The sequence below is a fragment of the Artemia sp. Qi Xiang Cuo genome, chromosome 6 (assembly GCF_049724085.1).
Source record: "Artemia sp. Qi Xiang Cuo chromosome 6, ASM4972408v1, whole genome shotgun sequence".
Taxonomy (NCBI): domain Eukaryota; kingdom Metazoa; phylum Arthropoda; class Branchiopoda; order Anostraca; family Artemiidae; genus Artemia; species Artemia sp. Qi Xiang Cuo.
Genome location: NC_142799.1, coordinates 48,462,358 through 48,475,195, shown reverse-complemented (window position 1 = coordinate 48,475,195; position 12,838 = coordinate 48,462,358). Strand labels below are relative to the sequence as shown.

Here is a 12,838-nt window from a genome sequence, read left to right as displayed (position 1 = left end):
TGCTGGCTCAATTTTTTTTACCAACTCACCAAGAATATTGGGTGAGGGGAGAGGGAATCCTGCCCTGTACAAGCTTCTTCTGATGCAAAGTGTTTAAAAGTAAACACTCAAACTAGCCTCAGAAAAAGAAATCATATCCTTCTAAGTTTGTCTAGCAAAATTCTAAGGCTTTCTATGCTTTGTAATTTACTTGTGTTTTGTGTCTGCTTTTTCCTTTCTGATTTTGTTTATTTTTTTATTTTTACTTTTTTTTATCACATGGGCTGCATTATAGTGCATGTGTTGCCAGCAGTTTTATTTGAATTACCTAAAGAATACAATTAAGTATCAAATTATATCAGTTAATTTGTATTGTATCATTTCCTTAAAATTAGTGCAGGGCCTAGACACCACCTTTTGACTAATCTGTGAATTTGTTCAATATTGCCAAAAACTTGTAAATTGTGAGATTTGTGAATTTTCTGATTTGTTTAATTCATTTTAGAGTAAAGAATACATATCTGTGTCTTTGACAATGTTTTTTTTGGTAATTGCTTGAACTAGTTTGAAGTTGTTTTGGCAATTAGTTTAGTGAGAAGCTACATTGAACATTGAATGTAATAGCTATATTTTTGATAGGATTTTTATTTCAGAAAAGAGAATACCTATAAGGAAGTTTCTACTGAGTTTGGTCAAATCTAGTTATATCAGTCATATCCTCATCCAAATATTGGCAGTCAGCCATAGCATTTTATAATGATTACCATACAGAGTATTGACCATTTTATTGAAACTTGCAAGTAAGTATTTTTTGTTGTTTCATTTGCCTCAAAACATTGTAATTTTGAGTAGTTTCTCACAACGGCTAAGAAAAATAGCCGAGTATCAAAACCAGTGGCACCATTTCACGAAAATACAGGGGGTGGGGGCAAGTATTTTTCCTCTTATCTTTCATATAATCGTCCAAATATTGATAGTCAGCCATACAATTTTCTAATCATAATAATACAGAGCGCTGATCATTTTATTAAAACTTGCAAGTTAGTATTTTGTTGTTGTTTAATTTGCCTCAAAACATTACAATTTTGTGTTGTTTCTCACAATGTAATAAAATAGTTGTGTCAAAACCAGTGGCACCAATTCACGCAAATTTAGGGGGTGGGGGCAAGTGTTTTTTCGATTTTTTTTTTCATGAAGATACAGAAAAAAAAAGTTTTCAAAATCTAGGGGTATTTTTTCATATTCCTAGTCTCCAAGTCAAAATTAACGCATTTGGGGGCCTTTTTTTTCAATAATAACTTTTTTTCACCAAAAAAGGTATTTTTTCCATATCTCCCCTGGAGGTAACTGACCCCTCCTCCCAATTAATGCCAATGGTCTTTTGTGTCAGTTTGAAATTCTATCCCAGCTAGTTATAAACAAATTACTCTCTTCATGTTTCTTATTTATTTTTTTTTACCTAATTCTTTTGCATTTTATTTTGGTTGTTGTCGGTTCCATTGCAACTGAACCCTAAGCAAGTGAGCTCTTGTGCAATTGAACCCCCGCGTGACTTAACCCTCGTATAGCTGAACTCTTGTGCAACTGAACCCCCGTGCAATGCAACCCCATTTAACTGAACCCCCGTGTAACTCAACACCTGTGCAACTGAATCCTTGTGTAACTGAGGCCTCGTGCAACTGAACCCCATTTAACTGAACCCTCGTGAAACTGAACCCCCTTGTAACTGAATTCTATACAACTGAACCCCTGTGCAACTGAACCCCGCGCAACCGAACCCCATTTAACTGAACCCTGGTGCAACTTAACCCCCCTACTCAGTTTTTCAGAATTCTACAAATTAGAGGCAATATCAAGGGAGAAAACACAAGTTAGAATCAAGTTAGAAATACAAGTAATGAAAAGGGTTTATGATTTCAGACTGATTTCTGGTTGCTGTGGCAAAAGCTACCACACATACTTTAAAATTGTCAAGCAAGTTCCCTAGGTTCAGTTCACACTGAAATTTAATTATCAGTTGGAGAAAGACACCCTTTGGTCCATTTTGGGGTGTCAAGAACCAATGCAGCCAAAATTAATCTAAAGCTTTTTAGTTAATACATTATTTGCGGTTTCTTTAAATTAATTAAAAAGATTTCTCCGAAAAAGTTTTTCAATGAAAAGTAAAGAGCCATATTAAACTTAAGACCAACAGAAATAAATTCCTAAACTGAAAATCACCAGAAATTACTACTGAAGAATAAATGAAACCCAAAACGAACAGAAATTAAAATAAACACTCATAGAAACCATGGATGTTTGGGAGGTTTTAGGGAAAATAGAAAACATGGGGCTGTAGGGATTTTGTCTTCCCTGGAACAGTAGTTATTTGACTTTTCGACTATTTTGAACAAGATGGCTGTACCAAAATTTTGATCGAATGTCTTTGGGGAGATTGTAGCCAAAAATGGCACAAGATGGGTCTGGTTGCCCTATAATCACTCTATTATAGGTTCCCCCAAATGACTGCCATAAAGCTCTCCATTGGTGGAAAAATATGATAGGTTCAAGCTCCAGCAATTAGAAGTTTCTAAGGATGCAAAACTAAACTTAGTCCTGGCTTTCTGTCTAATTCTTAACTCTAAAAAACTAAACAAAACCGTAGTTAACACATGGAACAGAATTGTATCAGATGCAACGCTATAGCGTTGCCTATACTAAAGAGCTACGAGACTTCAATGATTTATTATTTGTTATATATTTTTTTCCAGACCTACTTCATATGGAAAGGAAGGCTGTATAGCTTCTGAGGGGACTCATTCAATTGCAAATTGAGAGTTCTGGTGTCCTTTTTAAGAGTTAAAAGGGATCGTAGGGCAACCAGTCCCCCCATGCTCTTTTTTCCCCTAATGTATCCAATCAAAATTTTGACATCACTGTTTTTTTTTTTCAATATAGTTCAAAGGCCAAAAAACAATGCCTTTGGGATTGACAAAACCCCCACAGCCCCCGGGGCAGGGGCTGTAAGTTATGTAAGTTGGCCATTGTTCAAATATAAGGTTTTATGGAAGGGATGGTTGTATAAAGTTTAGGGGAGGCTCATTCGATTGGAAAGCGAAAGTTATAGTATACTTTTTAAGAATCAAAAATAATTGGATGGCAAACAATCCCCCCCCCCCTATGCGTCATTTTTTCCCAATGCATCCGATCAAAATTTTGAAAAAGCCATTTTGTTCAAAATAGTCCATAGGTCAAAAAACCATGTCTCTGGGGTTAACAACCCTGCCAGCAGTCCCCGGGGCAAGGGCTGTAAGTTATGCAAGCTGCCCATTGTTAACACATAAGGTTTTTACCTTAATTACCTTAAATCGCACTTCGGAGCAAATTAAGGTCCATACTGGATCTGTTGTGCTCCGGGTAATTATGGAAAAGATTTTCGTGTAAACTTTGGAAGGGGCTCCTTCGGTTGGAAATCAAAAGCTCCATTCAGTCAAAAGTGATCGGAGGGCAATCGACCCTCCACGGCCTTTTCCGCCCAAATGCATCCGATCAAAATTTTGAGGTTGGCATTTTATTTAAAACAATCCAAAGGTTAAATAGCTATGCCTCTGTGGATCAGACCCCCTCCCCCTAGTCCCCAATGCAAGGGTGTAAGTTATGCAAGTTACCTATTGTTAACATACAAGGCTTTTTTTTATTAAGAAAAGATGGCAAGTTTGATCTTGATTATCCAAAAAAACTTACAGTATTAAGGTCAAACTTTAAAGAAACGTAGAGAAGGATGTCAAACAGAATCAAAAAACACTTTTTCCTTTCTGGTTTTGAGCACGGGGTTTTAGTTGCACGAGGGCTCAGTTAAACGGGGTTAAGTTGCACGAAGGTTCTGTAACATGAGGGTTCAGTTGCTTGGGGTTCAGTTACACGCACACTGTTTTTGTCAGTTGGTTAGTTTGCGTTTTCTCCTGTTTTTTAATTGCCTCCTCGTTTTCTTCTGTTTCTCAATCTCTCCCTCTTCCTCCCCCATTTCTCTGCAATTTCTCTCCCCTCCCCCATTTCTCTGGAATTTCTCTCCCCTCCCCCATTTTTCTCTTGCTTTGAGAAGAGAGTAAAAAATACTTATATTTATATTACTTCTGATAAAGAAATATAAACTTAGTTTTCCTCATTTGAAAATCAGAAAAACAAACAGAAATTAAATATAAAAGTAAGGCAAGACTAAATATATATATATATATATATATATATATATATATATATATATATATATATATATATATATATATATATATATATATATATATATATATATATATATATATATATATATATATATATATATATATATATATATATATATATATATATATATATATATATATATATATACATATACTTTAATGGGTCTTGCTTTGCTTAGGCAAGATTGCAACTAGGGTGGGCCTTCGCCCTTTCAAATGGCCCTTGCCTTCCGTGGGTAGAAGCCCAAGCATCCACCTCACAATAGCTTTTTCAGTGGTCTCGCAAGATTTGACCCTCGCTTTACTTGAGAGGCAGCTCAGGCCTTCTACCCTCATCTTCCACCTCCTCACGAATAGATCATGTCATGTATCGGAAATGGACTGCTTCGTCTTCAATGGGTATTTTACGAATGTTTCCTTTCTATTTTGTAAAACTGATCAGCCCATGTTTCTTGTGTTGTTAACTGTAGTATAGGTACAAAAAATCATAATGTTTGGTCCTATAATAATAATAATAATATATTGAAAACCCGTCGTAAACAATAAATATACAATGACAGAGTATACAAAAATGCGAAAAGAGGGGAAAAAAACATACTAAAAATAACAACAAAAGCAACAACTTCTTAAATAGTATACAAAACAGTACGAAAAGAGCAAACAGAAAATAGCAACAAGGGCAACAACTTCTGAAAGGAGAAAAAAAAAGGAAACAAGAGGGAAAATTAAACAAGCAAACTTGCCCACTCGTGCTTTAGAATTGCTGGTTTTGTTTTTTGCCGGCTAATAAGTGTCTCAACAGCTAGATTTGGGTCTGCTAGATTATAGCGCCAAATCAGAAAACTATTTTTTGCCCAAGGTGGCAATTTTAGTAGGTACTTGGCGAAACGGAAAAATAAAGAGTGGATTTTAGACTTTTCACGGTTTGCCAATAATTTCCAGAAAGGGGTCACATATAATATATGTGGCAGAGCGGTAGCGTTGTAAATACTTGCCAGTAATGGACGGTTAAATCTCAGAGTGGATTTAACGATCAAAACATAGGAGCTGGAAATTTGCCGTTCAAGATGTGAGATTAGGAGGGAGTTGGTATGCTGCAATGAGGTACCTATTGGCAGCCCAAGATATACTATTTTGTCAACTGGTTTTACTAAGCAATCATCTAGTGTGACATTAGTAGGAGGGTCATTCTTTCAACTGTAAAGCAAGATTTCCGATTTTTGAGAGTTAAATCTCAGACCGACTTTCACGTAATTGGACTGCAGACATGAGAATATTTCTGAAAGGCGGTTAAGCGTCCGGCTGATATTCAGCGGGTCATCAGCAAAGCATACTAGGGAGATGTCAATGGAACTGAGAATGCATGATGAAGGACAGCTGTCTTGAGGCCCCATAATGTAGTTGTTGAAGAAATTGGGGGATAAAACTGCCCCCTGACGGGCACCTTTACGGACTGGTATCAAAGCTGACCGTGGGGCTGGCGGAAGGCCTTTATCGAGAGGGAGCTTGAGTCGCACGCGAGGGCGAGAGTAAAGAGCACGGAAAGCCCGAATGATATTTGAGTTCACTCCTCTTTTAGCTGAGTTTAGCAACATAAGCGCATGAATCAATGAATCAAACGCTCTCTACAGGTCTAAGCCACCGATCACTTGGCTTTTTCCTGATTTGTGTGCATCCGGGAGTGCATATGCAACGACATGGAGCGCTTCAGCACAACCAATACCGCGTTGGAAACTGAATTGTCTTGGTGGACTGCAACAAAGTTTTTCAAACTAGTCTAAGAATAAAAGTTCAAGTTACTTGCAAAGATAAGTAAGAATTATTCTTTGATGGAAAAAGGAGCACTGCATGGTAATTTTTCCTTTTTTAGGAACTGGCATAAGATCTCCAATGGAGAAAGTGGTTGGGACAATACCCTGAATGAGGATAATCTGCATCAGGAGAGTTACGTGACTAATGAGAGCGGGACCACCACTTTTTAGATGGAGTGCGCTGATCTCATCAATCCCGAAAGATTGTTTAGGTTTTAGGCGAGAGATGGCCTTGCATACAGCGCCCTCTGATACAATATAATCACCCTGAGGACAACTATCTAAGAAGTCGTCCAACTCAGCTTCATATCTTTCGTAGAGGGCTGGGCCAGGAGGCAAAAATTCTGGCCCATAGTAAGCGTACCATTCAGAATCAGAGATAGCAGATGTGGACAAAGACTCATCGCTTTTAGAGGACAGAAAACGCCAAAGGAGAGCAGGATTAATTTTGACCCTTGCAGATTCAATACCAATTATATTTTTTCTGTGAGGTTCTAGCTCCTTCGCGAACTTTCTTTTTGTGAACAGGCGGATTGAATTGAATACCCCCGAACGGGGTCGTCCACAAGAAATCCAAAGTTGAAGCCAAAATTTAGACTTAGAATGGATATCCGCTAAATCTGGATATTCACACCAGCCAGGAAGGGTAGGATGACGGGGTCTACTTAGAGGGACGGCAGCTTTTTCAGCACAGCGAAGGGCATGGCCAATTTCTGCGCAATAAATATCGACTGCTAGTTGTGTTTCCTCCTTTAAAAGAGCAGTTAATCTAGAGAGAAGATGGAAAGGGACACGGATCTTACTAAGGACTCTGGTGGCTTCTTCTTGAAATAAAACAGGTTTAATTTAACGCCAATCACGGCGAGACCTAGGAGGTGTTTTCGAAGTTGTGTGCGTTTGTGTATCTGAGCTGTGGCAAGGAATCTCGGCTGAAGACTGTATTGGTAAGTGATCATATACTTGAAAATAAGGAACAAACTTGGCTGATAAATTCCTGAGATTTTGAGAAGGAAAGATCTGACCGACATCTGATGTAGACATTAAGGCTCGTACGTGTGTCTAGTTTTGAACTTTACACTTGAGATCAGACTGGTCTCCAAAAATACTAAGGAACAACATAAAACGTAAAGACCTAGATATGAACGGTTCATTCAAATCGCAATTGAAGTCACCAATTAATATGCATTGAACGCTTAAGGATCTAATACGGTTAATACACTGGCCGAGTTTATAACTAGAATAAGTAATTGCACGCTCCGAAAACTCATCATGGTAATTTGTTGGCAAATATACATTAATAAAAACCCAACCCTCAACACTAACCGCTAGAAAATGATCACTGACTTCAAATGCACTAGATATTAGAGTCAAACGAACGAATATGGCGATACTACAAGAGGGTCGCCCTTTTCCACTTAGCTGCTTCGCTGAAACTGAATAAACCGATACTAGACTATTAAAACTAAGAATACTTTTACTGCGGCTTGTGACGAAATGTTCTTGTAAACAGACAAGGTTGTTTGTTCCTTGTACCTCAATCGAATTTGTGCTTTCACTAAAGTTCTCTTTTTGTAAAAGAGGACTCGCTCTTTACGCTAAAGTTTGACTTTCTCACAACTCTTTTTTTAAACAATAAAAACTTTAGCGTAAAGAGCGAGGCGTTGAGGAGGGCACAGCCTCTTTCATATACGGAATAATTTCTGTTCGTTTTAAGTTTTAATGTCACTCCTTACTTTCAGTTTAAATAATGTTTTTTTATATTTAATGGCTGCGAAAGCAGGGGTTTTGGGGGGCGGTAGCCCCCCAACTGTGCCGCCTAATCCCTGTACGTTTTAAGGGTAGACCTTGTCACTCAGCCTCTGTAACTCGATAGTACAAGTAATTTTTTTCAAATAATTTATGCACGTTTTTGTACAGTTTATTACTTATTATTGCTTGACTAACTGTTAGCTGATCGTGTCAGGAGTTAAAGCTGGGGGGCTCCCGCCCCCTAAACCCCCCGCTCTTGAACATTCTTGTGTTAAGACTTTTAATTCCTGAATACTCAAATCACGTCGTACAGGGTGCCTCCTAATACCTGTACGTTTTAAGATTCGAACTTGTGACTCAGCCTCTTTAACAGCCCCCCAACTGTGCCTCCTAATCCCTGTACGTTTTAAGGGTCGACCTTGTAACCTGTTTATGTGTATTATTTGAAAAAAACTACGTCAAGGAGGCACACTTGTGCCTCTATAAAGAGGCGACCCACCACAATGTTAAGCGATTTCAGGTCCTAGAGGTCGCAGAGAGATGGCAGTAATCGCATTTTGTAGCCCAAGCTCAAACTAAGAAACTTGAAAAATTTCATCCTCCTCCGACTATATATTCATGGGGTAAACTGGGTCGGAAGTTTGGACCCTACCACCACAGACCCACTTTAACGTTGTCCGATTGGGCTGAAATTTAGAGGTTAAGCTTTCCTAGGGCCCGGGAGCTTATCTTCGAAATTTCAACTCAATCCGATCACTCCTTCCCTGTTTTCAAAAAAACAAATATAGCCACTTAAAATTCATCATCATTTCTTTTTTTTTCTTAGCCACGCCTACAGGCCACAGTTGGCAACGGATCCGGTTGAATGAGGACTCATTCGAAGCAGAATTCGACCTGTTAGGGCCTTTTGATATTTTCAGGCCGAAAAAATTATCCCCCGAATTTACATTTACGAAAAACCTCGTTTTCCTATATTAGCCCATGTTAATTTTTCCCACCACAACCCCCCTTTAACGTTGTCTGATCGGGCTGAAATTTATAGGATAGGCTTTCCTGGGGCCTGGGAGCTTATCCTCGAAATTTCAGCTCAATCTGATCACTTCTTCCCTGTTTTTCAAAAACCAATTATCCAGTTTTTTGGGAATTTGCTTGCGTCGAAAATAGCTTGAATTTACTAAAAAACAATTACTGTTGTGTCTGTATAGTCCAGCGCTTGAAACTACAGACTGTCAGGCGGAAAACACGGGATCGAATTAATATCAGAGCATTTTTCTTATATACTGAATTTAAACTTTAAAAAGAAACTCAGTTTCTTTTTTAAATTATTTGAAAAAAATTACGTTTTCTAAAGAGTTAAAGAGGCTGAGTTACAAAGTCGACCCTTATAACGTACAGGGATTAGGAGGCACAGTTGGGGGGCTGTTAAAGAGGCTGAGTCACAAGCTCGAACCTTAAAACGTACAGGGATTAGGAGGCATCCTGTACGACGTGATTTGAGTATTTAGGAATTAAATGCCTTAACACAAGAATGTTCAAGAGCGGGGGTTTGGGGGCGGCAGCCCCCAACTTTAACTCCTGACACGATCAGCTAACAGTTAGTCAAGCAATAATAAGTAATAAACTGTACAAAAACGTGCAGAAATTATTTGAAAAAACTACGTTTTCTAAAGAGTTAAAGAGGCTGAGTTACAAGGTCGAACCTTAAAACGTACAGGGATTAGGAGGCACAGTTGAGGGGCTACCGCCCCCCCAAACCCCCCGCTTTCGCAGCCTTTAAATATAAAAAAATTTCTTTAAACTGAAAGTAAGGAGCGACATTAAAACTTAAAACGAACAGAAATTATTCCGTATATGAAAGATGCTGTGCCCTCCTCAACGCCTCGCTCTTTACGCTAAAGTTTTTATTGTTTAAAAAAAGAGTTGTGAGAAAGTCAAACTTTAGCGTAAAGAGCGAGGCGTTGAGGAGGGCACAGCCTCTTTCATATACGGAATAATTTCTGTTCGTTTTAAGTTTTAATGTCGCTCCTTACTTTCAGTTTAAAGAATTTTTTTTTATATTTAAAGGCTGCGAAAGCGGGGCGTTTGGGGGGCGGTAGCCCCTCAACTGTGCCTCCTAATCCCTGTACGTTTTAAGGTTCGACCTTGTAACTCAGCCTCTTTAACTCTTTAGAAAACGTAGTTTTTTTCAAATAATATATATATATACCGATACTGAATAAACCGATACTGAACTATTAAAACTAAGAATACTTTTACTGCGGCTTGTGACGAAATGTTCTTGTAAACAGACAAGGTTGTTTGTTCCTTGTACCTCAATCGAATTTGTGCTTTCACTAAAGTTCTCTTTTTGTAAAAGAGGACTAATATATATATATATATATATATATATATATATATATATATATATATATATATATATATATATATATATATATATATATATATATATATATATTATATATTTATATATATATATATATATATATATATATATATATATATATATATATATATATATATATATACATTATATATATATATATACATATATATATATACATTTTGATTTTGGATGATGATTTTCTCGAGTTATCTCTTAAACGCAGGATATTCTCTTGTCAGGGAACTCTTGAAAATATAATGAGGAGTGAGTCTCCCCCATTGGACTATTGTATGAAACTCTTAAAATGTGATTCAAGTTCTCATACTCAATTTAATGAGATATTAATTGAAACAACGCAGAATCATATTGCGGATATACTTTTAAAAACATTTCCAATGGATTGAATGTAGATGGCTCCCCCATCATTCTAAAGAGGTAACGTTACAGAGTTACTCCTCTCTCCACCATTTCCCTCTCATTGAATTTATCAAACGAAGAGGATCAGTTTCGCTTTAGCTGTGAGTGAGTTGACATCGGAAACCAAAAAATGTTCTATATATGTCCATTTTGCGTGTACACTCTTGGCAGTTGGAATCAATGTGAGAATTGTACAATTATTGATGACTATAGTGAAAAGTGTAAATTATGTAATCCTTGTAAATTACATAGAGGCTATGCAGTACAAATTAAAGGATGTAATTCATGTCTTGAGGAGGTGTGTGACTCTCATCCTAGAGGGCACCTGTGCTCCAATTCTCACTATGATAAATGTGATCAGTGGGAGAATACTTACCCCGCTATGATTGGAAAGAATCCTAAACATGATTTTAGTTTATTTCTACGAGAATGGTATCGTCGTGGATTTAAATTATTCTGGGAAGAGGAATCTGGTCTACGATTCAACTGTTGGGGTAACAAGACAATTTGGTTTCTACGTCATCGCTGTGATGACACCACCTACAATTACTATAAACCAAGTGATTTTTATTTGGCTGTGACCGAATGTGATTCACCATTTGAAAACATTGTATTTGATATTGCTTCAAATATACAGATTTAAACTAGTGAATTTCATAATATGAATGCAAATAGTATCATTTACTATAAAAAGAGATATGACAAGAGTGAAGTTACATTTTACTGTAGAAAATGTGACCCTGACTTTGCAGTCAATCAAGATCAATATACTGTGAATCCAAATGATTTAACAGAATTAGTGTTTCACGAGATTTGACTATACATCGAATATGAAGAAATCTAAAGTGAAGATTTAAAGACAATGTTGTATATATATATGCATTTTATTAATAAACAAATTCACAAACATTTTTTAAGCACTTTACTCTTAGGGCACTGAAATCAATACTATACAGGTGTGAGAGGATATTTTCAACTAGAAAGTCGTTCAGACGGGGATTGTCAACATAAATGTGGAGAAACTGCTTGTAAGTATAGCCACAGCATCGGAACACAAAATATAGTAGCGCATGGAAGCCACAGCTTTTAGTCGTTAGATCCTGCACCCTCTTTCGATTTTTGAATAATAGTTTTCCCACTGCTCTCAATATATTTGCTGATGTGGGGTGTGTAGAATGTGTAGGGTAGACCAAGAGGATCAAAAAATTCAATCGTCTTCATTGTTTGATAGATGCACAGCCAATGACCCGTCAACACAGTCGACGGACTGCTATTAACAATACTCAAGGTATTGTTGACACTTTGAATTTTTCCAAGAAAGTCCGAGGGTAGACAATAGGATTTGTATTGTGACATGTAGGGGTGCATATTAAATGCATTGATTATTTGACTGGTGTTCATGGCGCCAAGTCTAGTAGAACACTGCCTTTGGGAGTGATTTCCCAATAGGTTTCATATTGATTTAGTGAGATTAGTGCAATACTCTCAGCCAATGGGTCGGCAAATGTACACTCTAAACGCACACTCCCCGTACGTACTATACTCATATCCTGTGTACCTGACAAATCCAGTACAATGATACCATGTGTTTTAGCAAACATATCTTCGGTTATACCATTTTCAAATAGTTGAGAATCATGATCTAGGGTTTGCATGGTCAACTCGTAAAATGTTCTATAGGATTTATCAAAAGATTGATTGTAGAGTGGGATACCGTTTACTTTGCACACAAGAGATGAAAGTCCAAACATCTCGAATTTATGTGGGCATTTAGTCCATGATCCTATTGCACTGGCGCTTTTTACAAATGCCAATGCTAGTTTTGACGGAATTTCACCATTGATAAAGGATGAATCGTTGAAGGTGCGTGAACCCATTGCAATATGACGCTGATTGGTGATTGTATGAGGAACAAGTAGTTTAATATTGTTGCCATTGGCTCTCAGTTTTTCCACGGCCAAAGCAACAGAACTCATGACCTGTTGTTTGCGTACATGAAGTATTGCTGAGGTGAGGGAGAGACTTACATCAGGATTGGCAGCAAGTTCTTTTCTTAATATGAAATTGGAGGGTGCAAGCGTTAGTTTTATATCCACTTTAACATTGGGCGGCAGCCATTGGGGTATATTAAATATTTCATGATATATTTTTCCAACTAGATGTAATTCACTAGTTGCAGCATTTCTCATTACATCTGAACTATCAATATTAGTAATATATTCATATCCATTGGAAGTGCCTCTCAATTCCTTGTATGACTTGGGTTTCATCAGCATGAATTG

The 12,838-nt window shown here is 37.3% G+C and overlaps 1 protein-coding gene across 1 annotated transcript in view; it reads left to right on the top strand.

Annotated features, from left to right (window-relative positions):
- Positions 1-620: 620 nt before the first annotated feature.
- Grx3 (Glutaredoxin 3) overlaps positions 621-12,838 on the top strand; it is a 48,212-nt gene continuing 35,994 nt past the window's right edge. Inside the window, exon 1 of the mRNA XM_089091062.1 lies at positions 621-779. Within this exon, the coding sequence (XP_088947188.1) occupies positions 736-779 (44 nt within the window). The 5' untranslated portion in view covers positions 621-735. The remainder of the gene's footprint in view (positions 780-12,838) is intronic.